General features: G+C 43.1%; 1 protein-coding gene across 14 annotated transcripts in view; it reads left to right on the forward strand.

Annotated features, from left to right (window-relative positions):
- FGFR2 (fibroblast growth factor receptor 2) overlaps positions 1–27186 on the forward strand; it is an 81055-nt gene that overhangs the window by 42210 nt on the left and 11659 nt on the right. For 8 of the 14 annotated variants that reach the window (XM_048310433.1, XM_048310434.1, XM_048310432.1 and 5 more), the window contains 7 exons: positions 8895–9085; positions 9936–10083; positions 13978–14180; positions 22086–22237; positions 24877–24998; positions 25624–25734; positions 26481–26671. In XM_048310433.1, coding sequence (XP_048166390.1) covers positions 8895–9085; positions 9936–10083; positions 13978–14180; positions 22086–22237; positions 24877–24998; positions 25624–25734; positions 26481–26671 — 1118 coding nt within the window. Of the gene's footprint in view, positions 1–8894; positions 9086–9935; positions 10084–11690; positions 11836–13977; positions 14181–22085; positions 22238–24876; positions 24999–25623; positions 25735–26480; positions 26672–27186 lie in introns of all 14 variants that reach the window. The other 6 variants (XM_048310437.1, XM_048310427.1, XM_048310439.1 and 3 more) reach the window with 3 other exon arrangements.

Here is a 27186-nt window from a genome sequence, read left to right on the forward strand (position 1 = left end):
GAACTCGTGGGTTGAGATAAGAACAGTTTAATAATTTAAATATAATGATAATAATGAAAAAGAAAATAAGAAAAAGAGAGAGAAATAAAACTGAAGAAAGTCAAGTGATGCAAATGAGAAACGGTTGCCACCACCAGCTGGCCAATGCTCAGCCAGATCCCGAGCAGCAGCTCCTGGCCAGCTTTGTCCCCAGTTTATACCCTGAGCATCTGGTCTGGAATATCTCTTTGGTCAGCTGGGGTCAGCTGTCCTGGCTGTGTCCCCCCCAAGCTCCTTGTGCCCCCCACATCCCCCCTGGCAGGGCAGCACGAAGAGCTGCCAAGTGAGTGAGTGTGAGAGCTGCTCAGCAACAGCCAAACCATCAGTGATCTCAACATTATTCTCATCCTAAATCCAGACAGGGTACTGGACCAGTGCTAGGAAGAAAATTACCTACGCAAGCCAGAACCAGGACAAGGTCTGTAGAAAGTTAACAGATCAGCTGTGTAGTTGGACACAAGTTTGTGTCCAAGCGTGGCCAGCCTGTGAACGCTGTTGCATCTTGTGAGCTTTACTTGGATTTACCCAAATTACTGGAAGTATGACAAATGTGTATAATCAGGGTCTTCCCATGAGCAGTCTTCTTCAGCATCTGGTCCAACGTTCAGAACAGTGGATTCTGTGTTGCAGAAGGCAATGTGGTGTTGATGGAGGGATGTCTCCAAACTTCATCACCAGGGAAGGGAGGCCCAAAGGGCTGACCCAGACGTGTCAAGAGGCTGAGCCAGGACTGTCCAGCACTGAAATTCTGGGCTCTGGAGCTTCTTTTCTGCCCTGAGACCTGCACAGTAGGTATGGTCAGTCAGCTGCTGGTTGGCTGTGCCTGGCAGGGAGCTGGGGAAGGTGAATTCCACAGTGCTTCCAATAATTTCACACCTGCATCGCTCAACGGAGCAAGTGTGCTGTGTAAGAAAAGGGGGGGAGAAGTGTAGAAATGTAAGGAGTGCTTTAAAAGCTTTACATAATCTTTTCCATTTTACTTTAAAGGCAGAGCTGTTTTCAGGAAAGGAAATTTGGCGGATGAGAAGTACGTCACAATAACAACAGAAATAATAACTCCCCCTGTGTGCTTTATGGCATCACTGGGTGCACTGGTGAGTTAAAGCCACTGCAGCTGGGAGAGGACATCATCCCTGTGGGAGGGATGCTGTTTGCCAGGCATGCAGTAAACCTTTGGCAGAGCCTACTGGAGAGCCCATTCCAGTGGATGCTGGACCCAGCATTGTCTCTGGTTATTACACAGCAGCTGAGTGCCGGGAGCTGTGCGTGGTACAAAGGATGATATCTCTGGGTGTAAAAATTCATGCAGTCTCTGGAAACAGCCAGAACAATAAAATTTTACCACTTGTCTGTGAGAAGTCACAAGCTGTTTTTCATATTCTCTTGTAGCCTTTTTCTTTTAGGGTATTCTGAAAGGAATATCAATGAAAATTGTAGCTTCTCATTGTTCTGTTTCCCACCATTTTTTCACACTAAAATAAGGCCCCTCCACCCTTTGTTCAGACATGTATGCAGCATTTGCTTATGCATGCACTGTATGAGGGATACTGCAAGGGAGCTCCAAGATTAGTGTTGTACAGCTCTTGCTGCTACGACTTTTTCTGCTCCTTGGGGCTGATGAAACCCACGCTGTCAGCCTGACAATAGGGCTTTGCTCTTAAGCACAAACTGGTCTTAAAACCCTGTTGATAATTTCATGTTTTAAAACAAGAGCATTCATGTTTCCTGCCTTAGCCCCAGGCTTGCTGGATGTTCCTGTTCCTTTTAACCCTCAGATATATGTATGATTTGAAAGGACAGCTTTTAACTAGTTCAGATTCTGATTTTTTTTTTTTTTTTTTTTGTGGGGGGGGGGTTACTGTTTTCACTGATATCAGTGGGCTTTGTATCAAGCCAAATAGGTCAGTCTTGCTTTCTGTCTTTTCCCTGTGTGAGGAAGAGGTGTGCAGGTGCACTTCTGCTGTACAGGTGTGCAAAGATGGATTTTTAGCTAAAATGCAGATAGGACAGCAAGCTGAAGCTCTGCTGTAGAGCTATCCAAGGAGACAGATGGGATAACGTCAGTGGGAGCTTTGCCTGCTTGGGAAACAGTGCCATTACTTAAAATTAGAGATGAAGGTGGTGAAGCCAAGGACAAAGAGTTTGAATACACCTGCTTAACTTCTGTAAAGATTTTAAAAAGGCACTGCCTTTTCCTTGGCTGGCCTTGCTGAGCAGGAGGACTTGAGTGTCACAAGGAGGTTGGATGGGGTGGTCGAGGCTTTCCTATGTATAGCAAATGGGTCTGCTTTTGATATACATGACTAAAGTTTAATCTTTGGGATTAAAATTCTTTAATAGTGTTCAAATGTTTAATTTCCTGCAAATGTATTCAGTGACAGCAGGGATATGTGGAGTCTGGTTCCCTGCTGTCTCACTTGGTGCTGACTGCTGGTACTGCCCACGAACCAGAGCAGAGCTGGGTGCTGGGGCCCAGTTGTTGGCAATGGTGAAGTGACAGACACAGCAGCAGCAAGAAGTGCTTCAAGCTTGTATAAAAGGCTTCTAAATTAAAGGACAAAGGGAGCTTAGAAAGTGGTGATGGAGGTTGGCCCGGGGTCCCTGTGGCAGGTTCACTGGAGCTCCAGCTGCAGCAATGCCCTTTGGAGCTCTTGGCCACCAAAATGACTTCTTCAGGTAGTGCTGGGCCAGTAGGAAATGCTGTACGTGGAGGTTCCTGCTGTACTGGAACATGGAGTAGCATGAACATTGGTTGGCTAATGCCTACTGATTAAAAGATGACAAAATTTGTAAGGTTTGGTGTCAACAGTACTGGTAACGCTGGGCTGATCCATAAGCTATTCTTCAAGTCTGCCTGACAGGCTTCTGTTCTTTGTCAAGTGTTCTTGCCAGGGATGGTGTTTATCTCTTACTGTTTTATGACAGTGATATTAATCCTTCCAGCCTTAAAGCATCTTGTGATTTTGCAGAGTTTAGGAAGAGAACATCGTCCCTAACTTGTTGTGGGCTCTACCTTGGCGTGTATAAATTCCCCAGGAAGCGATGCTTTGGAGGGGTTTGTATGTATGTCTATTGAAATAGAACATGACAGTTCAGCAGCACTTCTGAATTGGCCATAAACAACACGCAGAGCTTCACCTTGTGCAGAGAGAAACCCAAACTGACGTGCAGCTGCTGGAGGCTGCTCAGCTCCTGGCTCACGGACGTCTGGCACATGACATTAATTAGCAGAGGTGTTCTGCCTACACCTGCTTGGTTCTTTCTGACCTTCTGAAGAGCAGCTAGCACTCAACCTTCCTCCTCCATGCCATGGAGCAAGCAGTGGAGTGCTCTGCTTCCAGGATTTCAGAGAGCACAGCTTCCCCTAAGCAATGGCTTTGTGCTGGGTAGAGGAAGCAAAGGTTGGGCTTGGCCCATGGGCAGAGAGCTACCTTGAAGGAGGAAATTCCTGTGGGGACTGGCATCTGTTTGGTTGGACCCCTCCTACGCCACTCCACGTAGGGGTGTGGAGTGCAAGTGTAGCTGCAAGTGGGGTCCTTTGTATGAACTTGGGTAATGCTGGATTTATAGAGCAACCTGAGTTGCAATTCCTCATGCTGGAGTTGTTCCTGGAACTAGCCTCAGAAAGGCTCTCTAATTCAGAGAGCAATAATTAATCCAGCCTCTGAGTGCTTATAAACTGGTTTGCAATTAGTGTATGTGGGATCTCTTGTGATGGGGAGAGACGCATGCTCCTCCATCAGCAGTGCTGCTCCCAGAGCCCGGCAGCCTTCTGAGATCTCCTGGGTCAGGTAGATTGCTCAGTGGAAATGGTGGGAAAGTGCTGCTCATGGGTGAAGGTGAAACACAGGGGAGGAATGTTTCAGTCCAAGACTGTGATAAAAAGGCTGTGGTTAATTTTTTTAAGGCTTGCAAGTCAGATTGCAAGTTTACAATGTGAAGCCAAAGGTAATGCAAGAGGCTGTGATTACAGTCTGGCCTAAAATGCTGTAGGATGCTTTTGAGAACCATAATTTACAGCATAATTAGCATCTTCCAAAGCAACAGATGTTGCAGGATCTGAAGGAAGGTGGTTGGGAGTGGATAGTGTTTCCTCCAAACAGCGTCCAGGCTGCTGCTGAATATTTCTCAAGCTTGGAGTCAGGCAAAATAAGCAACTAGAGCTGAGGGTGCTGTGCTGAGCAGGGCAAGGGAAGAAGAGAGTATGGCAGGTCTGTGTTTCCAGTCAATACAGTGACAGCTTCATTTCTCATTCAGTGATGACTGAATACACAGAACTTGTACTAGGGGCTATGGATCCAGACTTGGTGCTCCGAGGCATCATTTGAGGGATCCCTCTGCAGCTTCTCAGTGGCAGCCGTCAAGATGAGTTCTTAGAAGGCAGTAACATTTCAAAACTGCTGTTATAGGCTCTGATAAATGTGTCCAGTTAAAAATTATGGGAAAGAATTAGGTAATTTTTTTCTCCCTCTCTTCCCCTCTTAATTGAGGTTCTCTCCGTTGTCCCCAGAACTCATGCTTGGTCTTGCATTTGCTATTAAGCTTTTATTTTTCTAGCCCACACTTGAATCACACATTTGCAAGAAGAGGAAACAAGCACATTCAAAAGGAGAAAATAAGAGTAGTTTTCATTTTCTTTTTTTTTCAATGAATCGGATGCCTTATGCAAAGCCCATTGAATTCCATGTGAGTTTTCCCTCTGACTTCAATGGGCTTTGGTTCTGGCTTTTAGCTCCCGTGAAAGGTCCTGAACTGTCTGTGCTAGGGTGACAAGGAGGCTTGGAGAGACAATTCACAGAGCTCTTCTCAGCCCCTGGCACAGCCAGGTTGCTAAGGAGACTTGGCCTGGCCAGGGTCCTGGAGCTCCCCCCTTCCGGGGTTATTGTCTGCTGTCCCTGCCAACGCTCTCTGGTGGCAGCAGTGCCACTCTCTCAGCCACAGGGCCTCTCTCCTGGCCTCTGACAGCAGCAATTCCTGCCCTCCATCTTCCCTCTGCCGGCGTGCTTGGCGAGCAGCCTCCCTTCCGGCGGCTGTTCCATCCTGCTCGGGGGCTGCAGTGATGGGGTTGTGTCTTCTGGTCTCCCTTGGCCATGAAGGTTGGGGTTTGGCCCTTACCACCCACCTCCACACCCCAGCATCTTCACCTGGAACGGCTGCATCACTTTCCTCTTTCTCTCCTCTCTCATTTCCCCTGGCCAGCAAAAAAAATTGGAAATAAATCCAAGGATGGGGAAGACATGAGGCCCTTTTGTAAGAATCCTCTGTTCAGGGGCTTAGATTCCTTAAAGAGCCAATTCTCAGGATTCCCTGTGAAGTGTGTAGGCTCCAGTAGTCATTTCCAGTGGCAGGACAGGCTCCCACCATCTCTAGGTGTCCTGCAGTGCTTGGAACTTCCTGGGCAGCTCCTTCCGTTGTGCCAGGCTTTTTTGGAATTTGGAATTTTCCAGCCTTCCTGGGTTCTTTGTAGTTTTATCTCTTGGAGGGAGGTATTCTGAAGTTTTAACATTAACAGGCTGAAGGACAGTTTCTTCTAAGCCTTTTGGGCAAGGTCTCTTTGTCAGTCATCCCCTCAGATAGCGAGTCTGTTTGTCTACAGATAAGTGAGCAGAAGTGCTCCAGCCCTGGCCACTTTTATGGTGGTGTAAAATTTAGGTGCTTGTGGCCTTGAATATGATATTCCTCATGTGAGCAATCATTTTTGTAGATAATTAATTCCTCAAATGGGGAGGATGTTGGTTTTGGTATCTAAACTGCAAGCTGGTGTCTGTCTCTTACGGTGGGATCTGGCATGAAGCATGTTGGGGGTGATTTTCTGTATTATAGCATATGTTTTTGACTTGATTTTATAATAAATTGTGTCAGCAGTGAGATTGTAACACTGAAATTTCAGTGTTCAGGAAGCAAAGATTTCTTTCGCAAGGTGATTCTTCAATATTAATGAACAAGAGGAATAGTGAAATCAGGCTACAGAGCTATGAGATTTGTTGCCAGCTTGTTTCGTATGAAAATATTGTTTGAGTTAAATAACTAGAGATGTATATGGTCACTGTATTTTAGTGATGATCCTGATTATAATTATTAGGTAATGATAAAATCACTTTCACCAGCCTTTAAGATTTTTTTAAAGGCAACTTTGACTCCTTTGCTGGTGTTCAGTAAAAAGGAACACGCTGTTTCCATCTAATATTAGTGCAGCTAGTTGTTTGAGTGATGATATCTGCTTACAAATGTACAGCTTGTATTTTAAATGCTGAATAGTGATGTGAGATTTATGAATATGACTTTGACAGTACCTGTGCTTAACAGAGTCCTTAAATGTGTGTGGGTTTGCAGAGAAGTAGGATAACTTCAGGGTGTTTTCGGATAACGTCCTGAAATGAGTATTTCCAAGAAAAGGTGCTGTACAAAATTAAACTTGGTTATTGGTAATTAGTGGCAGTTTCTTTGTAGTTATTTTCCCCAATCCTGAGTGTATTTTTTGTGGTCTTTGGACCCCAGGTTTGCCATGAAGCCCTGCTGGATTTGCATGGTGATGGTTTTGTTCTCCTGTGCTGTTTGCCTGTGTGGGCACAGGAATACTCCCCTCTGCTGAAGTGGAGGAGTTGGTGAACACTAATCCATGTGAGGGAGGGCAACCAAAGTTTATTTTTAACACATTTGCCTCTAGAGAAGAACTTTCACAAATGTCTGTGCATATATACCCATCCATATGCACACACTTTAATTTTTTTTTCAAATGAATTTGGGGACCAAAAGTGTGAGAATTCTCCTTCTACTCCTTTGCTTTGCCTCCCCTTTTTTAGTAGAGGAAATGCTTGACAGTCATCAATAAATGATTAAATCATTGATGGCTATCGGGATAAACTAAACACATTTCGTGTGTGGATGCTGGCATAGTAGGAACTTTTCCAAGATGTTTCAGGCCTCATTCTCTGGTTTGTTAAAGGGCAGAGAATAAGGTCACAAAGGAAATCAAACCCTGATGTGGAGAAATGAAACATGAGGCCTACTGACTTCTAAAAAACATTTTAAATAACATTCTCTAAGGTTTCATTTTATACCGAAGGCAGCTGTAATAAGTTTTGGAAGATGGTGTAAGGTTTCTATTAAAGAGAGATTTTTGCTTGCTGTTTTTGTACCCAAATGAAGGAATGAGGGAGATGGAATTAGAGCTTATTTAGTATAAGGTGAGAAACTAAAAGTTCTCTCCAGAACTGTAAAATAGTAATTTATATGTTCTACTGCAATTTACAAATTAAAAAATATGAAACTGTTCCTAGATCTTCGAAAATGACACACATAGCCATGGAATAATTTAGTAACTGCAATGCAAATGCACTTTTGCCACAAGTAAAATAAGACTGCTGCTTTGTAGTATGCTGCCAGCATAGCCTCAGTGAATAAATTCCCAGTAGATGTTTGCTGCATGCCAAATATATTGGACTGTATAAAAGATCCCATTGTTCAATGGCATCATTATTTGCTATTATACTCACAATGTTTGCTTGTGAAACAATTTATTGGAGACCAGTATGTTTAAGAAGGAACGCTTGGTTTGAAATTCAGCTGATTTGGCTCGTAATGTCAGAGCTTTTACAGTATATAGCCTCTAAAAATAAATATTTAGGTCTGCTATTTTTTACTTATCTTTGAAAGAATTTCTGGAGCAGGGGAGAATGGGGAGCTGAGGCTGGGGATGGGCAGTGAGCTTCTGATTCGAAGAATTGTTTAGGTTGGGAAAGCCCCCCTAAAATCCTTGAGTCCAACCATTCCCCCAGCACTGCCAAGGCCGCCACTAAACCATGTCCCCAAGTGTCACATCTACCCACACGACTTTTAGATGCCCTCCCTGGGCAGCCTGTTCCAAAGCTCGACAACCCTTTTGCTGAGGGAATTTGCCCCAATATCTAAATCTCCCCTGGCACAACCTGAGGCCATTTCCTATCGTCCTGTCACTTGTCACCTGGGAGAAGAGCATGGCTCCCACCAGGCTAAAACCTCCTGTCAGGGAGTTATAGAGAGTGAGAAAGTCCCTCCTGAACCTCTTTTTCTCCAGGCTAAACAACCCCAATTCCCTCAGCTGCTCCCCATGAGAGGTTGACTGAAAGTGTGTGATAAATGCTTATGCAAGGGCAGAGATTAGAAGCTGAATTGGCTCACATTAAATACACTTCAGTTTTCCAGAGAACTCTGTATTTCCCTGTGTCTTGGTGAGAGTAAAAATGATCTGTGTTTCTGCTGCTGTGTCTGGGTGAAGCAGGGAGCAATGGTGGATGGTGGCACTGATTAGGGCATTTTAGGAAGTTGAGCTGCCTGGTTTGTGCATCCTGCATGTGGAGTTCCAGTGCTGAGGCTTCTGCTGCTACTTTGGAGAAACTCCCTTTGGTTTCTTGTAACACGTTTTTAAAATTAATCAATAATTAATGATTTCTTCATTAATTAATCAATTATTTCTTCTTAATGTGGAGGTTTAGTTGAATCGAGATATTTTAGAACTCAGAGGTAACTTTATTATGGTAGCTTAAAAAAACCCAAAAGGAGATATTTTACCTAATTAGGGCTGAGTTAAACTATGGAAAATGAGTAAAGTGTTTAAGCAGGGTTCCTGCCCTCCCCTGAAATGTCTATTCTTTAAATTACAAGTGTAGTGCTCAAGCCATCTCCTTTGAACTGCAGGTTTTATTACACGTTTTGGCTGCAGTGTTATTTCGGAGGAGTCAGCCAACAGGCTTACAGGGCTTTTTGGCTGGGGTTCACTTACAGTTTTCTTGGCAGCCCTGCTTATTTATGCATCTTTATTTCTCTCTCTCTCTCTCTCTCTCTTGCTCCTTCTCTGCCATTCCCTGCCGGAGCAGAGCGCTCCCCGCACCGGCCCATCCTCCAGGCCGGGCTCCCTGCAAACGCCTCTGCTGTGGTCGGAGGGGACGTCGAGTTTGTCTGCAAAGTCTACAGCGATGCCCAGCCTCACATCCAGTGGATAAAGCACGTGGAGAAGAATGGCAGTAAATACGGGCCAGATGGGCTGCCTTATCTCCAGGTTTTAAAGGTGAGGCTTCACAGATGCCGGCAGTGGTGATGCCTTCTTTAGAGCGTGGCGTTTATTTGGTGTAAATCCAAGGATTTTGAGTTCTGAACTTCTTTGTTTATATGCTACAAATGGAATGATGAGTTAGGTAAACATTTGCTTGTCTAAATGCTAATTATGCAGCTTATAGATATTGTTTTGCTCCTTTTTCCTTCCATAAAAAGTCCTTTATTTCCAAATGTTTCAGGCATGACTTATTCAGAAAAAAATTGAAAATCCTTCTAAAGAACACCATTGACATTTTTGTATGGGTAGAAAGCATCCAAAACATACCTGGGACAATCTCTACTCCATTTCTTTCATGTTTCTTCAGCCTCTTGATTCCAAAGTAACACGGCATCCACTGCCAAAAGCTTGCTGGAGGACTGCATTGTCTGGATGCTGAGCCTGCAGAGGTGTCTGGTTTTGAGCAGTGTATTGGTAGTGTCATTCCTGCCAGCAGGCATTTGGAGCCAGCCTGACCAGGGAAACTGAAGTTTTCCAAGCTGGGTGGCATTGCCAAAACTCAGTCTGCTGGCAGTCAGGACAGCCAGCGCTGTCCCTGCTTGTCCCATGCAGTACCTGCCTAGGTGGTTTTTTTTCCTCCCCCCACGCTGCTCTTTTCTAACTCCTCGTGTGATGCTTCGGATGTAAGAAAACCAAACAACGACAACCAAAAGGAAAACAAAAAAAAAATCCACCCCAAACCCTTCAATGTTTAGAGGCTGATGTGGAATGTTCTGGTGACATGTTGGTGGTGGGACCATAGACAGATTGGTGTCCGTTCTGGGCAGCAGTGACATTGTTCTCCTGTGTTATTGGTCTGTTCTAGCACTCGGGGATAAATAGTTCCAATGCTGAAGTGCTGACACTGTACAATGTGACAGAGGCGGACGCTGGAGAATATATTTGTAAGGTCTCCAATTATATAGGGGAGGCCAACCAGTCTGCCTGGCTCTCTGTTCTGCCAAGCGTACAAGGTAACAATGTTTTTTAAAGCAAGCTGGAAAAAATGGTGCTTTGGGAGACTGCAGGCAGCTTGTAGGATACTCTCTGGCCTTGGTGGTATATGTGTAATCCTCCTTCGGTGATGCAGCTGGTGTTACACCAGCAGCCATGGAAAAATTCCCACAATATTCTCTGTGCACCAGAAGCACTGCTTTGGTTTCTGATGCTGATCTTTATTCTCTCTTTGGTGTCTTTGTGTCTGCATATATGTGTGTGTGTGTCCAGTTTTGCTGTTAATTCTGCATACTCTGCAGTTCACACAGAGGGTACTCACTGAATAATGTAATTACAGCCTCGTAGGGTGTATTTATATATATACATAGGCGTGTATATATATGACCTGTTCACATAAGTACCCACTGAGGCATAAGTCAGGTCAGTTTAGTCACTTCTAACTTCCCACCTCACCTGTGACTGTGCAGGTGGGAGGGTTTTTCCAGGTGTTACTCACCCCTTACTAACTGGTTTTTACTCAGCGGTAACAATAAAGACTGGCAACCCTGTGGCTCCTGTCCACAACTAAATGTACCTCAAAATGGTCCAATAAAAAGGTATTTATTCCCTCATCGTGTATTTCAAAGTAACATTTTTGAATGGAACAGAGATCAAAAGCAGCAAACATTAATTTCTCTAAACCTCCATCACTGAGACCTTGATGCTGATGCCCTGATGTGCCCATCTTGGGACAGCTGGGAAGTTCCAGGCCTAAGATTTGCTGCATTTGTATGAGTTTGGATAATCACTTATACTTAGTTTGGTGCACAATGTCATGACAGCAAGTCTGGAAGATGACCAGAAAAAAACCCCGAAACTTGCAGATTTTTTTCCCCCAGTCATTAAGATGTAGAAAATTATGTTTTATTTCCATCTCCTGGTTCTCAAACATTTGGAGTCTTTTTGCTCCCACCCGTGAGAGCCACAACTGAACAAGAACTCTGATTTTTGCACAAGAGTTGAGATACTTTCCACTTGAGATACTTGCTTCTAAGCAAACCACCAAGTATTTCCAGACTTGAGATGAAAACAAGATTTGGCAAATCTGCACAACATACAGTGGTAGTTACTACACAAAAGTGTAGTGCAGTGGGTGATGCAAGGATCATACACAGCCTAAGACAGCTACTAAGTTGTCTTTTGGAGCAGAATTCACATCTTTTTTTGATCATTTTAGAGTATGCTTTTATGGTAAATTCTTTCCTCTCAAACAGGTATCTACACACGAAGGATCCCACGTTCTGTCCTACTTCATTTTCTCTTTGTTTTTCTTTCAACTTTCTCTTGTTAAAAAAGAAGAAGGAAAAAAAAAAAGCTTTGTGGGTGAATTTTTCCATGTCTTTTGATTGCATGCATGTTTAGGTGGTGAGTTTAGGTCTGGTGAAGGGTGTTGATTACTTTCTGAGGTGAGCTGGGACCTGTTGGTAAATGCCTTTTGGATGAGGGATTGTGGATGGGGAAGGAGCTTTGCATCTCTCCACCTCTGCCTTTAGCAAGTGCAAAGCCCCGTGGCTCCATCTCCCTATCCACAAAAATTCTCTCAGTGTCTAGCTTTTTCTCTTGCTTCCCTCTTGTTTTTTTTTAGGCTGCCGGTGTTAACACCACGGACAAAGAAATTGAGGTTCTCTATATACGGAATGTAACTTTTGAGGATGCTGGGGAGTATACATGCTTGGCGGGTAATTCTATTGGGATATCCTTTCACACTGCATGGTTGACAGTTCTGCCAGGTATACACTGCTCTCTTTCTGTGGTTTTTCCTCTTTCCCCGCCCCCCCTTGTTGATTGCTGCAGAATTAGCACAGCTTCTGTCTCAAAAAAAGGACTTTTACAACGATTTGGGTTTTTTAAAAGCAGTTGTCTCAAGCCAGTGAGTTGTTCTGTCATCTGTTTGCAACTCCAAAAAGCTAACAACAACAACAACAAAAGGGAGGGGAGTGTGTGGCTATTGAACTTAACTGAAATATTTTTACATTGTCAGAAATGCTAAGGAGCTGCATTTCCTTAGCACTTCAGTGAGACAACTGAAAACCAGCCCGTAAATCTTTGTAAATTTTTTCAAGAGGATGAAATCCAGCTCGTTACGAAGTTTGGAGCTAATTTGGCCACGATTATGTACTGGCTCATTAAAATACCTGAGCTATTCAGTGTACTTCAATTCATTTTTACCTATCATGCAAATCTCTCATGGAAATTCCAATTTCGATGCCAGAGGATCATGTACAGAAGCAGTGCCTTCCATATCTTGGGAATCGGCTCCGTGCATCTTTAAACATTGCATGCTCTAAGGAAACAAGTAGTCATTTGCTTTTACTGCAAAGCATGTCTTGCTGTTCTGGGGTTGATGATGTTTCTGTCCTTAAAAGAAACAAACATCAATGTGCTTTATTGCCTGAAAATTGTTATCAGCTGTTAGAAGACGTAACCATAGTTGGTTTTGACATTAGTCAAATTTTCTCATTTATAAGTGTTGGCAGCTGCCTCAGGAGTTCCTTTGGAAAAAAAACATGAACCACCTGAGGTTTGCTGGGTCATCTTGTGCTTAACATTTATTAATTGTTAGTCCTAAGTAAGAGGTACAAAACCTGCATGTGCATATTGCTGAGGTTCACAGGGTGGGAGTTAAACGTTCCCACTGTCTGCAGATAATTTCTTACCTTTTATTAAAATACAGTGAACAAGGCAGCTTTATTCCATCTCACTCTGAATTGAACCCCGAGCCTGCAAGGTGTCACCAAGCAGGCAGAGCAGTGCTTGTGTAGAGCTTGCTTCTGCTGGCAGTGTTTGCATTTTGCAAGTGCTTGAACAGCATTTTTTTTTTTTAAACCAATTTTCTCAAACAAAGTATTTTTATAAGCCTGGAAAGGCACCAGAAAATTTCAGCTTGAAACGTGCATTGCTTGCAGAGTGACCGCTGATGGCTGTGGAATGCTGTTTATCTGGGGGTTGAATCCCAGATAAGGGATTAGGGACACTGTTTGCACGTGTAACTGTCTTGAAGATAGCCTCAAAATGGTTTCAATCAGGGTAACAGCTCTGTAGAGCCACTCCCTCCAAAATCTAATCTCACAGACCAGTAACCACTGATGAGGTTACTTGAAAGACCACAGTCCTCACAGAAGAGGGCTCGTTAATTAATGTGTTGCTAGCAATTAGTTTTTCACTTCAATTATGCTTTTTAATCCAGCACTGAGCTCCTCAAAGGACCTCAGGGGAGCTGGGCACCCAGCATGAAGCACAGCTGGTTAAGCAGCTGGACAGTCAGGTCCTTGAAACACTTTAGAAAGCCCTAAGCTGAGTTTACAGAAATGATGGGGGACTGATTCATCCTCCCTTCCCTCTGTATTTTGAGATCCTACAGAAAATTTTGAATAAACAGGCGGTCTCAAGCAGATTCAAGCCCAAACACTTACTTGCAAATTTAGGAACTTTTCTTTCAGGCTGGCTAATTCACTGTTTTATCTTTACATGTGTTTTTGTGTGGTTCACAAGAATTGCAGTGCTTTTAAAGTTTGACTCAAGTAACAAAATGAACCTGAGCCTAGTTTGAACAGTTTTTTCTTCCCCCTAAAATTATCCTTGATCATGCAGTATTTCAATGTATATGTGTACCTAGGCAGACACGTGTGCTTGTGTAAGTACACATAGATGCACAAGCTCACACTCAGTGCAAACTGAGAAGTCAAAGCAGTAATCTGGAAAAAAGAATTACTCTTAGATTGCAAGATGGCCTAAACATTCAGTGTTGTGAATATCACACAAGAATTGATTATGTTTCAGCATTACTTGTTCCAAGTGCTGTGCCAAACCATGCCCGTTCTGTGTGTTAACCCTGTGGCATGATTGTTCCCTCCTAAAACCTTCCCATCCAGCTCCTGAGAAAGAAAAGGAATACCCAGCCTCTCCAGACTACCTGGAAATAGCAATTTACTGCATAGGGGTGTTCCTGATCGTCTGCATGGTGCTGACAGTGATCCTGTGCCGCATGAAGAACACCACCAAGAAGCCGGATTTCAGCAGCCAGCCCGCTGTCCACAAGCTGACCAAGCGAATCCCCCTGCGCAGACAGGTAACAGAAAGTAGATAAAGAGTTTCAAAGAACTTTTTTACCCGAACTACTAAGCCAGCACATGCTTCTGCTGAGAGCTTTGGAGAGGGGAAAGAATAAGTGAATTATTAAATAAATGATACCAAATTGCGGTAGGGGTGGGATAGAGAGAACATAGCACAGCGATGTGTGTCTCAAGGAAATCAGGGTAGGGCTGTTAGGGAGGGGAGAAGTGTGAAAACTGAAATATGTTCTGCTTTAGCAGGCTGTAGATGGGGGGAAAAAAAATGTATTTCAAGTATTTTGGGGCCTGATCCCACGGCTTGTTGGAGTCAATGGAAAAAATGTTACTGACTTAATGGGCTTTGGAAGAGAAGCCTATTTAATTGTGTATTTATGATGTTTCTAAGGTGATTATTATTGTAGTAACTAGGTACCAGATGCAGAGAGGTATTTTTCAGGAAGACTTCTGAAGACCGAGGGGAGGGAGTTTCACAGCCGGGCACCCAGTGAACACCCCAAAATAGAAAAAAGACTGTAATAAAGTAAAAATAGGGGAGATACTATATCAGACCTTGGACAGCTTGATTAACGTAGTGATGCTTTTGAGCAAGGAACAAAAGCAAGTTCCAGATTTAAAATGCACACAACAGCATCACATGAAATATATTTTACAATTGTTTGTGGCTGGCAGTGAGCAGTTCTGGAGAGGGCAGTGCCGTGAGCAACAAACCAGTTGAACAAGTAACAGGACTTTGGCTTTATCACAGGCCACCACTTGCCAAAACAGCCTCCATTCCCACATACTGTCCTCTCCTGAAAGACTTGGGGTTTTTTAGAAGCTGGAGTTTAATAGGTTTTGATTTTCTTGCAGTAGTTCTTGAGGTCAGACCTCTGCACCCCCAGGTTTCAGCCCTGCAGGATGGGAGGGCGTTGGCATCTGAGGCTGTGGTTCACCTCAGCAGCCAAAAAAACCCTGTCTAGGGGGATTGGATCCAGGCTCTGGCCAGGGGATTGGGATATGAGGGTTCGCTTTGTGTGCATGTGCACCATGAGTAAGTGGTGCAGGAGTTCTGCAGATTTGTTTTTACAGCCTGCCCAGAATACTGTAATACATGTAATACATGTACCTTAAAATAATATATTGTACATGTATATATATAAATACATGTACCTTAAAAATACAGAGTAATACATGTACCTTAAAAATGGTTCTTCAGTGTGGGTAAGTGTTTGAAATGAGATGCATGGGCACACAGAGTGGGAGATTTTGAACAGCATTACTATTTTCTGGACCCTTGTTTCATGGTTTCTGGATTTCCTTGGTTAAAAATACCAGGGGAATGCTTTAGCTGTCTTCCTCTGAATTCAGTATTTTACAGAATCCTGGGGTGGGGGACCTGAATTTTTTCAATCTGAAAAATACTTGGTTTGTCTTATGAGCAAAAATGTTAAATTCTTATTTTTTCTGACTTTCTTTACCACTTTGGGTTGTTTTCTTCGTTTTGTTTTGGGGTTTTTTTTTTTGTAATTTTGTGATTTTATTCATTTGCTTGAGTATCACTGGGACAAAGAGGGACTTTTCACTCTGAGTGTGTCAGAAAGAGTGATGAGAAGCCCTCAGCTCAATTCACACATCTCTCTGGCTAGAAATCTGTGGAGATTTCTGGACAAAGAAGGCTTTTCAGATGTTGCATGCTTAGCCAGAGAGAGAGAGATACATATCAACTGCTTAGATAGGAGACATTTATTAGATGTCTGCCTGAATATAAAAAGCCTAATGACTCAGAGATAAGTTGATGGCATAAAAAATACCTAGGGTTTGGTGTGAGCTCAGTTGTGTCAGCTGGAAATAGGTCCTCAGGGAGAAGAATGTTATTTCATTGCATGTGACAGCAGTGCCAACCACTGCCCTCAGTTTAGCTATTTATCATTAAATGATGCAATATGGACCTTCTCCAAAGCTATTGTTTTTCACAGAGGAAGAAAACTGTCTTACAACATGTTTGTCACGTTGGGCTTTATGAATTTCAGGTTTTTTACCTTTTTTTTAGCTGCAATGGCATTTTGCTTTTAAAAGTGGGAATAAAGTTTTTTGAAAAACTACTTATATTTGAAAGTGCAAATGCTGATTCAACCCCTAAGCAAAAATCCCACTTCTCCCAATTGTTCCTGGTACTGTTTTGTTAGCAGCAGTTGCTCATTGAAGGTCTCTCTGCTTTTGTGTCTGCAAGGAAGAAAGTGTAACTACTGTAAGCAATGCCTGAAATCTGAATTTCTGGTCCGATGATTTCACTGGTCAGCTTGCAGAGGCAGGATGAGACAAGCAGTCCCTGAAGACTTGCTCTTGAATATTCCTTAATTTTTCGTGATCATCTCCTTGGTGCTGAGGTTGCAGCAGCTCTTTAGTTTCTGCATCTTTTAAAGCTGGTTTTGGATTTCAGAGCTGTTGTCACAAGTGAAGAATTGAAAAATAATCCAGATGTTTTATTTATTGGGTGTGTGTTTGTGGATCATTCAACCCTGTTTTATTGTGCCACCAAGCTCACTTTGTTTCAGTTTATATGTCTTTCAGAGCATTGTGTTTAAACTTGGTGGGGTTTTGTCAGTAAACCTTTATGTATCTGTGGGTCACAGAAGGTTCTCCCTTTGTGCTGTGGGTGGGAGGGATGAAGTGGTTGAGGTGGGAGGATGGAGAGAGCAAGCAGGGGAGATGCTCATGGCAGGTAGGCTGTGAGAATGGGGCAGGGATCCAGAGCTGGGTGATGGGATTTGATGGAATTCCAGAGAAATGAGGCCATAGATTGGGAAATTCTTGATACTGTTTTCAAAGCTCTTTGGCTGCTGGCTCAGGGTCCCTGAGGATCTGGGTTGGAAAATAATCCTGGTTCACAGAGAGACATTTGCATGACTCTGATGCCATCTTGTCTGAGCAGGAGAAGAGTCTTGCTGAGTAACAGATGGTTTGGTTTGGATTCTCCTGCACTATTTAGCCTGAGCTACTACAGGATTTTATCATTCCCCACAAGCAGGCATTTTTTTCCTGCCAAAACGCGGTTCTTTTTGCATTCATAGGAGGGGTCAGGATGAAGTCAGACATTATCAGTTCCCATCCCCTGCAATCCTCAGCCTCACCAGGATCTGGTACTCGGTTTTCAGGTTTTTCCAGGGAAATCCAGCAGGCAGCTCCTCTTTTCATCAAAGCAGCTCAAGTGTTATCCATGGCCTGTGTGGAGGCACCAGCTTGAGAGGAGCAAGGGGATGAGGAATCTGTAGGATTCACAAGCTGATTTGCAGGAGAGGCTTTAAGTGACAGGGCCACTGAACCAAAAGGTGAAGAGTAGCCTTCAATAGGATGTACATCTATTTTGTAGAACCTTTATTTTAACAAATAAATTATAATTGAAACAGACAAAAAGACCGTCCCTCCTCTTGTGACTTGCTCAAAGTCAAGTACAAATGTTTGTCATCACTGAAGGTTTTTGTTAGGGCTGTCACAGTCAATCTGTCAAATCTGGTCCCCCTCAACATGCGTGTCTTAAACAGGAAGCAACGATTTTTTTTTATGCTTAGTATTTAAAATACACTCCCAATAATTTATGTCTATTGTTGTTGTGGAGTCTAATCCTTCATAAGATATAATATTTGTGATGAACAAGGATTGGTTGGTTTAAAGTAAGGCTTGAGCTCACCCAGCAAATTAGTTCAAAATGATAGTTCAATAATTCAAAATGATAATGGCATCTGGAACGTGAAAAAAAGAAAAGTGATCAGGAAAAAGGAAACTAATGTAGTATTTCATGTAATATTGAGCAGTAAAATGATCATTTTTTTAGAGGAATAGACTATGAAATACAAAGATTAATACACAACTGTCAGTAGGATATTGTTGAATGGAATTTACCTTAAGGATTTATTTTATTTTTCCTTTATCCTTGGATTTTTCTATATGGAAACCACTGTCTTGTCTAGTAGCACTCATTGGATATTATTTTGTGAATAAGTGTTTCCAAATGAGTGCTTTTCGTGGAGGGGTGGTGCATATGTTTTAAATGTCAGTGCTTAACATTAGGATTACTTAGTTCTCTGTAGTGCATTTAACCTCATATTTTCCTGGATCTGGTCACTCAGATGGACTGTTTCTACCAGCAGCTGACAGCGTTATTTACTAATTGTAATATACAAATATGCATATGACTTCAAATTAACTTCTACAGCAGAGCCTTCAGAAAGGCTGACAGTTATAGGAAATCACTGCATGGCTGCTAAAATGTCCCAGCATGAGTGCCAGCACTGACAGATCCAGGCTCCAGGACATGGTATGAATTATCAGTGGAGGAAAACACCCTTCATAATCAATTACAGACAATTACACACTGCTCTGCAGCTGATTTTGCCACATGGCATTTAAAGATTCCAGCAAAGATTTGTTTGTTTTAAATGCTCCGCTGCTTAGAAATGCTTGTAAAGCATTAACTGAGAGCTGATTAAACACAGTGTGTTGGCCAGAGGAAGAATATGAAGTTAATGGGGATATAATCATGCATTGATGTATGAGGTTTGGATGCAGTGGGCTTTTCTCCTTCTTGAGTACAGATATGGAGCTGAAGGTCTGTCTGAGCCTGTTGCTTTTCTCACTTCTGGCCTGCTAAAAGCACAAAGGCAGCACACAAGGAATATTTTCTGGTGGACTTCTGCCTTCCTGTTGAGGTTGACATGAACCATAATGGTCCTTTCAGTGCTCTGCTCAATTCAAGCTGACTTTTGCCTTTCTTTCCTTAATTAAATGCTCAAAATACCTCCCTAGTGCAGTGTCATCACTTAAAACAGGGTGTCAGCACACTGAGTGGGCCTCCAAGATTCCTAATTCACCTGTATCAGGTGAACCTGTGTGGAGAGCAGAGCTGCACGTGGCAAGCTGGAGAAAAGAAAAAAAGCATATAGAAAGCTGCCACTTAAATGTGGATTAAAGCTGACCATGTCTACTGACCTTGGAATAGGTAGGATTTTCCTCACTCTTTTATAATGTGCTCTAAGGCAGTGAAAAAAGATGCTTGAGGGAGGAGATCAAAGGTTAATTCTTTATTATTGCAGGAAAGGTGAAAGGCCATTTTGAAACAGAAAATCTCCCCCAGCCACCGGCCAGGCTGGGTTGGCTACATCTTTTCTGGAGCAGATTTTTATAGCCCTTGAGCTCCTGTAACTCCTTGTACTGCTCCAGTTAATCAATCAGGAGAATATTCCCTGGGAGTACAGTCCATTTATCTTCTCCCAGACACGGAGTAGTTCCTCTGGATTTCTCATCATTCCTGTCCACATTAATGCACTTTGGTTACCTCCAGCTTCTCTGGCTCATCAATGGACAGCTCTTCTGTGAAGTAAACACGTGCAGTAGCGTTAAAAGGGAAACTGGCAGAGCCTTTAATCTGCTTTTTTCTATACGTTATTGCTATTTAAGCTCTGTGTTTAAAATGCATCACCAGAGTATTTCAGTTTATTGCAAGTTTATATTTTTAGGCTTTAACCATGCTGAGGCTGCTGAATGGTGAGTGTGAGAACTAGTGAAAAGATGAAACTCTGGAAGAGATCCAAACAGTGTCTAGTACAATTACTGTATTCATGAAAGAGAAACCCAAAACCAGAACCCAGAATTCTGGACCATTTCTGATACCTAAGATATCTAAATTTTGTAGCTTCACTTCCATGCCTTTCTGTCCCTTGAAAACAGTGGCTGTAATAGCAAAGACAGGCATGAAAGTAAAGGCAATGTTAGTTAATAAAGAGTATATGAATCGAGACTTTAATAAAGATCTTGGTAGAATGACTGGAGAATAGTAAGTAGAGTTTGGAAATATGGAGGAGTGGCCACAGAGTATTGATAGCCTTGTGGTGAGAGATGGAAAAATGGAAGCCAGAAATAACAGAAAAATGGAATTCAGGACAGTAGGGCTGGGGGCAGAGGATCTGCCGCATTGTTCTTGGAGATTTGCACATTTCTTTGTGCTGAGCTGGTTCATTTCATGAAGCATCAGTTTCAAACTGTAATGAAATAATGAAAATGAGCAAAAAAAAAAAAGCAGATCAGATTCCAGTCCTGGTTCTGCTGCTGGCTTGTCCAGCAGGTGAGTTCCCCTCTGCAGGCTGGGCATGGCAGCATCTCTCTCTCAGGACTCCATTCAGTATTCACTCACTGATTTATTTACAGCTCCATAGTCTGCCTTAATAGTACTTTTCTGTTTGTATCCCAAGTGGTCACTGGATTTATTTTCCTAGAGGAATGTGCCAGGCACTTATATTTGCTGAGAGTAAATGTTAATATTCGTGATGGTGGGATGAATGAGGGGGAAGCAGTCCACCTTTCTTTTTCTGAATGGTGGCCTTGTGTTTGTCAGTTTTACTCCCTTGTTTCATGGACATCTTGCATGCAGGAGCGGTTTCTGATATCAGGAAAGGTCTGTCAGCTGCAAATCTGGTTATCAAGATTAATTTTTTGATAGCAATCCTTAACATTTTCTTCCTTATGAAACCTCTTTCCACTCTTTATCTCTGGTCTTACAAAGATGCCTTTTTGTAATCTAAGACCTGTGGGACAAAACTGTAGCCTGGTGACATTTTACATAAGCAAACCTGGTGCCAAAGTTGATCTTCATCCAGGTGAGGAGGATGTAGGTTCTCTGGTGCTCCAGGCTTCCAGCTGGGTCCAAGAGAAGAACCTCCTGCTGCCTGGTGAGAGGATGGGTGCCATCCTAATGGCTTTGTGAAACAACCTTCATCCCAGCCTGGCCACCGGATTTGGGCTTGGCCAAGACGATCATGGCCTGAAGAGAGAAGGAGGATTCCTGAAGACTTGGGAAGGGAAGACTGGCAATACAAGCATTTTTATTTTGTGTTAGTATTCACTTGAAGCTCTGAGGTCAGCAGATGTCAGGCTGCTGTTTGCAGGCTTGAGGGAAGAGCCTTATGGAAGATTCACACCAAAACAAATTTTGTTACATGGATGGAGCAGCTGCCTCCTCCTTCAAAATGTTTGTCATTAAATACCTTTGGTACTCTAAGCAAAATATTGGGGCTGATGAGAAATCACACTCCAAAGTTTCAAAACTGAGTTATTTTTAGGAGCTCTTCCCCACATTTCCTGTAAAGTCTTTAGCTAAGAATGTAGCTAATTGAAAACTGAAGTATTGTGATAGCTTTTTGATGCTTTCAATATTGAGTGCTTGGAAAATAGAGAATAATAGAATCATATAGGTTGGAAAAGGCCTTTAAGATCGTTGAGTCCAAATGTAAACCCTGTCAAGGCCACCACTAAACCATGTCCCATGTGCCACATCTACGAGGTTGGTGACTCCACCACTGCCCTGGGCAGCCTGCTCCAATGCCTGCCTGTCCATCCATTGAAGGAGCTGTTCCTAGTATCCAATCTAGACCTCCCCTGGAGGCCATTTCCTCTTGTGCTGTTGCTTTTTCCTTGGGAGAAGAGATGGGTCCCCACTTGGCTGTGTGCTGATTTGGGAAAAGACGTGGTGACATGGACAACTAGGAGTTGAAGAAGAGAATGTTTTAATCACCTTTGCCTATGGTATAAGATGCCGACTTGATATCTAAGAGTAGTGATGTAAATATTGTCATTGATTAAAAAAAAATCTTAATGTGGTAACTGAAAATATCTTCTGAGGGAATATATTTAAAACTTACATGGTTTTTGACCCATGGGACAGACTGACAGCCTTGGTAGCAATTAGAGTCAGTATTGTGTTTACAGGGAGGCTAAATGTGAGAGCAGAGCACTAGAATCAAGACTGTAGATCCAACCACTTCCTAATACCATGGTTCTGAGCTGGCTTGGTATCAGGTACTGGTGGTTTTCAGATTTTGGGCCAAGATTACATCTCTGTCTTTTTTTTCTTGTTGCATCTTGCATTGCAACCACAGGTGTCGGCCGACTCGAGCTCCTCCATGAATTCCAACACTCCTCTGGTGAGGATCACCACCCGCCTCTCCTCCACTGCTGATGCCCCCATGCTGGCTGGAGTCTCGGAGTATGAACTGCCAGAAGACCCAAAGTGGGAGTTCCCAAGAGATAAGTACGTAGCCTGCTTCCTCTGACACCACTTCTGCATGTCTGAATAACCTTACACAGTATGGCAGGAGGAAGCATCTCTCCTTATGTCTCCCAGGGTTTCTCTAGTTTAAAGAAAAATCTCAGTCACCTGAAGCTCCTCTGAAGATTAAGATTCAATTCAATTATCTGAAATCAGTTTGGTTAAATAGAAGCTAAATTTTCTCTGCCTGCCATCCTGATTATATTTTCAGATTTCTTGCAGGTTTTCAGATTCTCTGCTGAAGTGTAGCTCCTCTATTAGGAAAAGAGTCAGGAAAATTAGGTATGATCTAGACTGGGGAAAACATCCACATACAAGCAACTGTTACAGGGCAATGGAGATTTCCCTGAGCAGTACCTCTGAACATTTAACCATGTGTTTTAGTCGACTGCTTAATTGGCTAATATTTAAAAAACAGGTAATGCAATATGTAGGAGATAGAGAAAGTCTAAATTATGCTATTAGACAATCTTTCTGTCACGTCTCTGGGTAGGATTTGGTGTTGACTTTGTTCTGACATGTATTAATGGAGACAATTATTTTTAATTTAGGGGAACATTTTGCATGTCGGGTGCATGTATGTGCAACTTCTGTGGCTTAAAAGTATTAGGTTCCAAGCAGAGCGTACTGAATTTTAATACATTCAAATTCGTGTGGCTACCTAATATTTTCTTCAAACTCTGTTGACTAACATGCAAAATGAGCTTTTGAATAATCTAATTAACATTGTAACCATGTTGCCTACTATAAAAAAAGACATGCAAAAGAGAGAGAATGGTAACACAGGTAGAAGCATGATTATTTATCAGTTAGTGCTAACTTTAAGAAGTCTTTAGTTGGCTTTGAGAAAATAACACCTTTTAGCATGGACAGTTCTCTTTGGAAGTTCAGGGTTGTGACTTTTGAATAGGAGAACTGTAATATTGAACCTTCTGACAACTGTTCTGGAAATTATTTTATTGATTTAGCTGAAAACTGGAGTAAAAGGCTGTAATTGCCACCTGCAGCATTCTGGTCAACAGTGGGGGCCTGGATGTGTGCTCCTGTCAGCCCAGGCCCTGGGGGGATGCACTAAATGAGGAAAATTTTAGAGTTGCTAAACATTTAAACCCAGTGTTCAGCACAAATGTAGGTGGAGCAGATGGGCAATGAAAGGAGGCTATTTAGAGGCAGTTTATTAGGCTGGGGGGCAGCAGGCACACAACGAGGGGTTTGTTACTTTGGTCCTAGCAGGGCAATAGCACATAAATTAACCAGTTTCCAATGCAAATGTTTGTTCTCTGCCAAGACCCTAAATTCAGTTTTAGTTCTGGAGAAAATGCAGGATGACCTCAGCATAGCATGTGCTGCCCTTCAGTCTTTGCACCTTTTTAAACTTGCATTTGCTTTAGAAACCAATCCAAAACAGCTCGAGGAATTCTCACCAAGTCAAAGACCACATCTGACAGAGTGAGCTGGCTGCCCTCAGGAGGAGCCACCTCACTTCTGTCCCGTGCCGGAGCAGATAAGCGAGGTTTCAAATCACTTAGCCCTGGTCTAACCCTTCTGCTGATGGTATGACAGCCTCTCCTTGTATTTCATGGTGAAAGGCAGGTGTCCATGCTTTTAAGAATGAGTCCCTACATCTGTGGTATCTGTGAAATCCTCCTGTTGACCATGGAAAGTCAAGTCCTTAAGAACTCGTTTATGAAAATGCTTATCTGAATCTGGCCCCTATATTGGATAATGTTATCAGCATCACAGTCATTGAGCACCCTCCCTGATTCCTGCCACAGCACTGCTGCTGAATGGTAGGTGGTATTCTCTGCAAGTAAAGGAGCCTGCGTCTGGCTCTTAAGACTTAGGCTGGAATCAAAAGGATTTTGCCCAGAGGCTTTGAAGTTTCTTTTTCATTTCATCTCTTTCTCCTCATGGAGTCGAGATCGACATCTCTGTGTCTATTAGAGCTGAGCAGGTTTTGCAACCAGGAATATGCTCCACAAAATGCATTCTGCAGAGCCTACTTAGTGACTGCTCCTTTTAGGAGGGTTTGATATTGGTGCTGTGGTTACAGCTGAGTTTGTTTGTCCCAGTCTCTGCCTCCCCTCTCTGAACAGAGCCTGGGCTCTGCGGGCAGGAGGCATCTTCTGGTCCCTTCAGCCAAGACTCTTGTGGCTGCAAAGAGTCTGCACAAGAAACAGCCACTGTGCTGGACCCTCTGTGGCTGAGACTTTACTCTCATCTCCTTGCAGTCAGTGTGGAAACAAAGACGACCAGCTGTGTTACAGTGACCAGAGAACCTGGCCTGTTGCTGGCTGCTCCCAAATTCCAGCCACTCTCTGAAAGCTCTGCCCCTCCACATTGTGTGTCCCCACAAGCCATCAAGTGCAGCCTTGAGGAGAGCTTAAGAGCTGGGTTTAGTGACTGATGTGCCTTTCTGAGATGTGCACTCCACCATCCCTAAGAATACATACCCCGGCCTGCGTGGAAGCCAGTGCGCAGCCAGGGCCTTATTGGTTCCATACGATAAACGCCTCACGCTGCAGCAAGTTGTTGAAAGGTTTTTATATTTAGCCCTGGAATTTCACTGGCTGCACCCCTTCACCAGATGTTGTGTGTTAATGCACTGTTTGCACCTCCAGGCTGACGCTGGGCAAACCCCTGGGAGAAGGTTGCTTTGGGCAAGTGGTCATGGCCGAAGCGGTGGGAATTGACAAAGACAGGCCAAAAGAAGCAGTGACCGTGGCAGTGAAGATGTTGAAAGGTAAGAAAATTGGGTGATTGGGGATCAGAACGGGCAATATGGCAGCTCTCATCCGCAGAAGTTTCTTTTGTGGCATCTGAACTCTGTCATCGTTGTGGGGGGGTCAAAGAGCGCATAGCTGACCTCAGCCTTCAGCAGTCTGGGGTGTAAATCTGCACCCTTGACAGCCTGTTTATCTTGAGCAGCGGGTATTTGGGAGCAAGGAGATGTATTAGCATCGTGTGGGTCTCTCTGCTTTCAGTTTATTTCATGTCAGAGGCTATCCTTGTGTAGATCTGAGCCCATTCAGTCCAGGTGGTTGGTGCCTATTTATTTTGAATTTAATTGTGAGGTTAGTTTGCAGGAAAGGTGGTGTTATTGGAGGTTTGATAGCTAAGGACAGCTTTTTTATGCCTGATCTTGCTGTGCTGCCTCCTTACATTATAACACCGAGGAGCTGGACAGTCCACGAAAGAGGCTGAGACTATTTTTTGTTAAGACATAATATATGATGTGCAGTGTAAACTGGAAAACAAATCCCACATTCTGCATTTTGGGCCACGCTTATTTTACACCAGCTGGTGAGCCTTACTGGAGCTCAGGCTGGCACACTAAAATATATGAACTGAATGTGTGTCTTCTACAGATGATGCCACAGAAAAAGACCTGTCTGACCTGGTGTCAGAGATGGAGATGATGAAGATGATTGGGAAGCATAAAAATATCATCAATCTTCTTGGAGCCTGTACCCAGGATGGTGAGTAGGGAGAAGAAAGCAAACCAGGACTTTCCAACAGGTCTGCAAAAGTCTCATTAATCATAATTTTTCAAGAGGTTTTAAGGAAGCAGTCATGCCGTGATAGGATTTTTAGCTATTTCTCTAGCTTAACAGCAATATTTTAACTTCTGTTTCTCATTATAGTTGCAGCCTTAATATGAGAAAGGGTCCTATATCATATGAAAACTCTCTAATCCCTTGCTGTAAGGAACAAATGACCTTTTGCAGGGCCTTTACCCATGACTGCTGTTCTGAATTGTCAGCCCTGCTTCAGGAGAACTTGCACCCCACAAATTTGAAATGAGCACTTTTACTCTTTGAAAAGCTGATTATGCCACATAAAGTGATGCAGAATGGCATAAATCTCTGGAAATTTAAAAAATATTAGGAAGCACTTTCCCTTTGTTGGAGATCTCAGTGTGTTTTTTGATTGAAAATGTTTGTTTTACAGTACGTGGCGTGGTCTGAAAGGAACAGGCACTGGGGCAGGGTTTAGGTACTTTAAGCCACTAATTGTGGCTCTGCCACTCTCCTGCTGTGGAGCTTTGGGCAGTCACTTCCCCATATCCAAACCTTTTATTTTTTATTTTTCAAGTGGTGCTTACTGCTTTCCCATTTTATCGTTACAGTTAATTTATTATAGAGCACTAAAAGCTTCTTTACATAAAAAACATTTTACCCTGGGACCTGACCCTGCTTTTCCCCGTGGTTCTGCTCATCTCAAGGTCCTTTGTACGTGATAGTGGAATATGCTTCCAAGGGGAACCTGCGGGAGTACCTGCGAGCGCGCCGCCCGCCCGGCATGGAGTATTCCTTTGACATCAACAGGGTGCCTGAGGAGCAGATGACATTCAAGGACCTGGTGTCCTGCACCTACCAGCTGGCACGAGGCATGGAGTACCTGGCTTCCCAAAAAGTAGGTGGAACTCAGCAAATACAGCACTTTTTCCAGTTTGATTTTGTCCTCGTCTCGTTTGTGCTCAAGAATTCGCTGGGAGAAGGAGCTGTCTCAAACAGGTTGTGTAATCCACACCCCTGCAGATCAGTGGGAGAATTCATTCACTTGGAAGTTTTTCATCTTTGTTTAGCAATATTGCTAAAATGAGGCCTGGAGTGGATCATTTAAAGTAAATACTGTGCACGTATCTGCAGTTTGAATCCATAAGCACAGGTGGTCACTTGATTACACAAGTCAGAGGACTCCACCCATGAGGCAGCAGGCTCTGTTTGCCTTCTGTTTCCAGTCAAACCAACCAAATCCTATCACTTCGTGATGTAAAACAAATGAATTCTGTGGCTGAAAGGATTTACAGAATAACAACAGGCAGGGTTGAGAAGAGCCAAGACAGCAGGGCAAAAATAGTGGGTAGAAGAGGCAAAAATAAGTGGAGTGTATTAGTCACTTAAATGATGCACTTTACTTAAAACTGG

This window comes from Corvus hawaiiensis, chromosome 8, assembly GCF_020740725.1.
Source record: "Corvus hawaiiensis isolate bCorHaw1 chromosome 8, bCorHaw1.pri.cur, whole genome shotgun sequence".
NCBI classification, from domain to species: domain Eukaryota; kingdom Metazoa; phylum Chordata; class Aves; order Passeriformes; family Corvidae; genus Corvus; species Corvus hawaiiensis.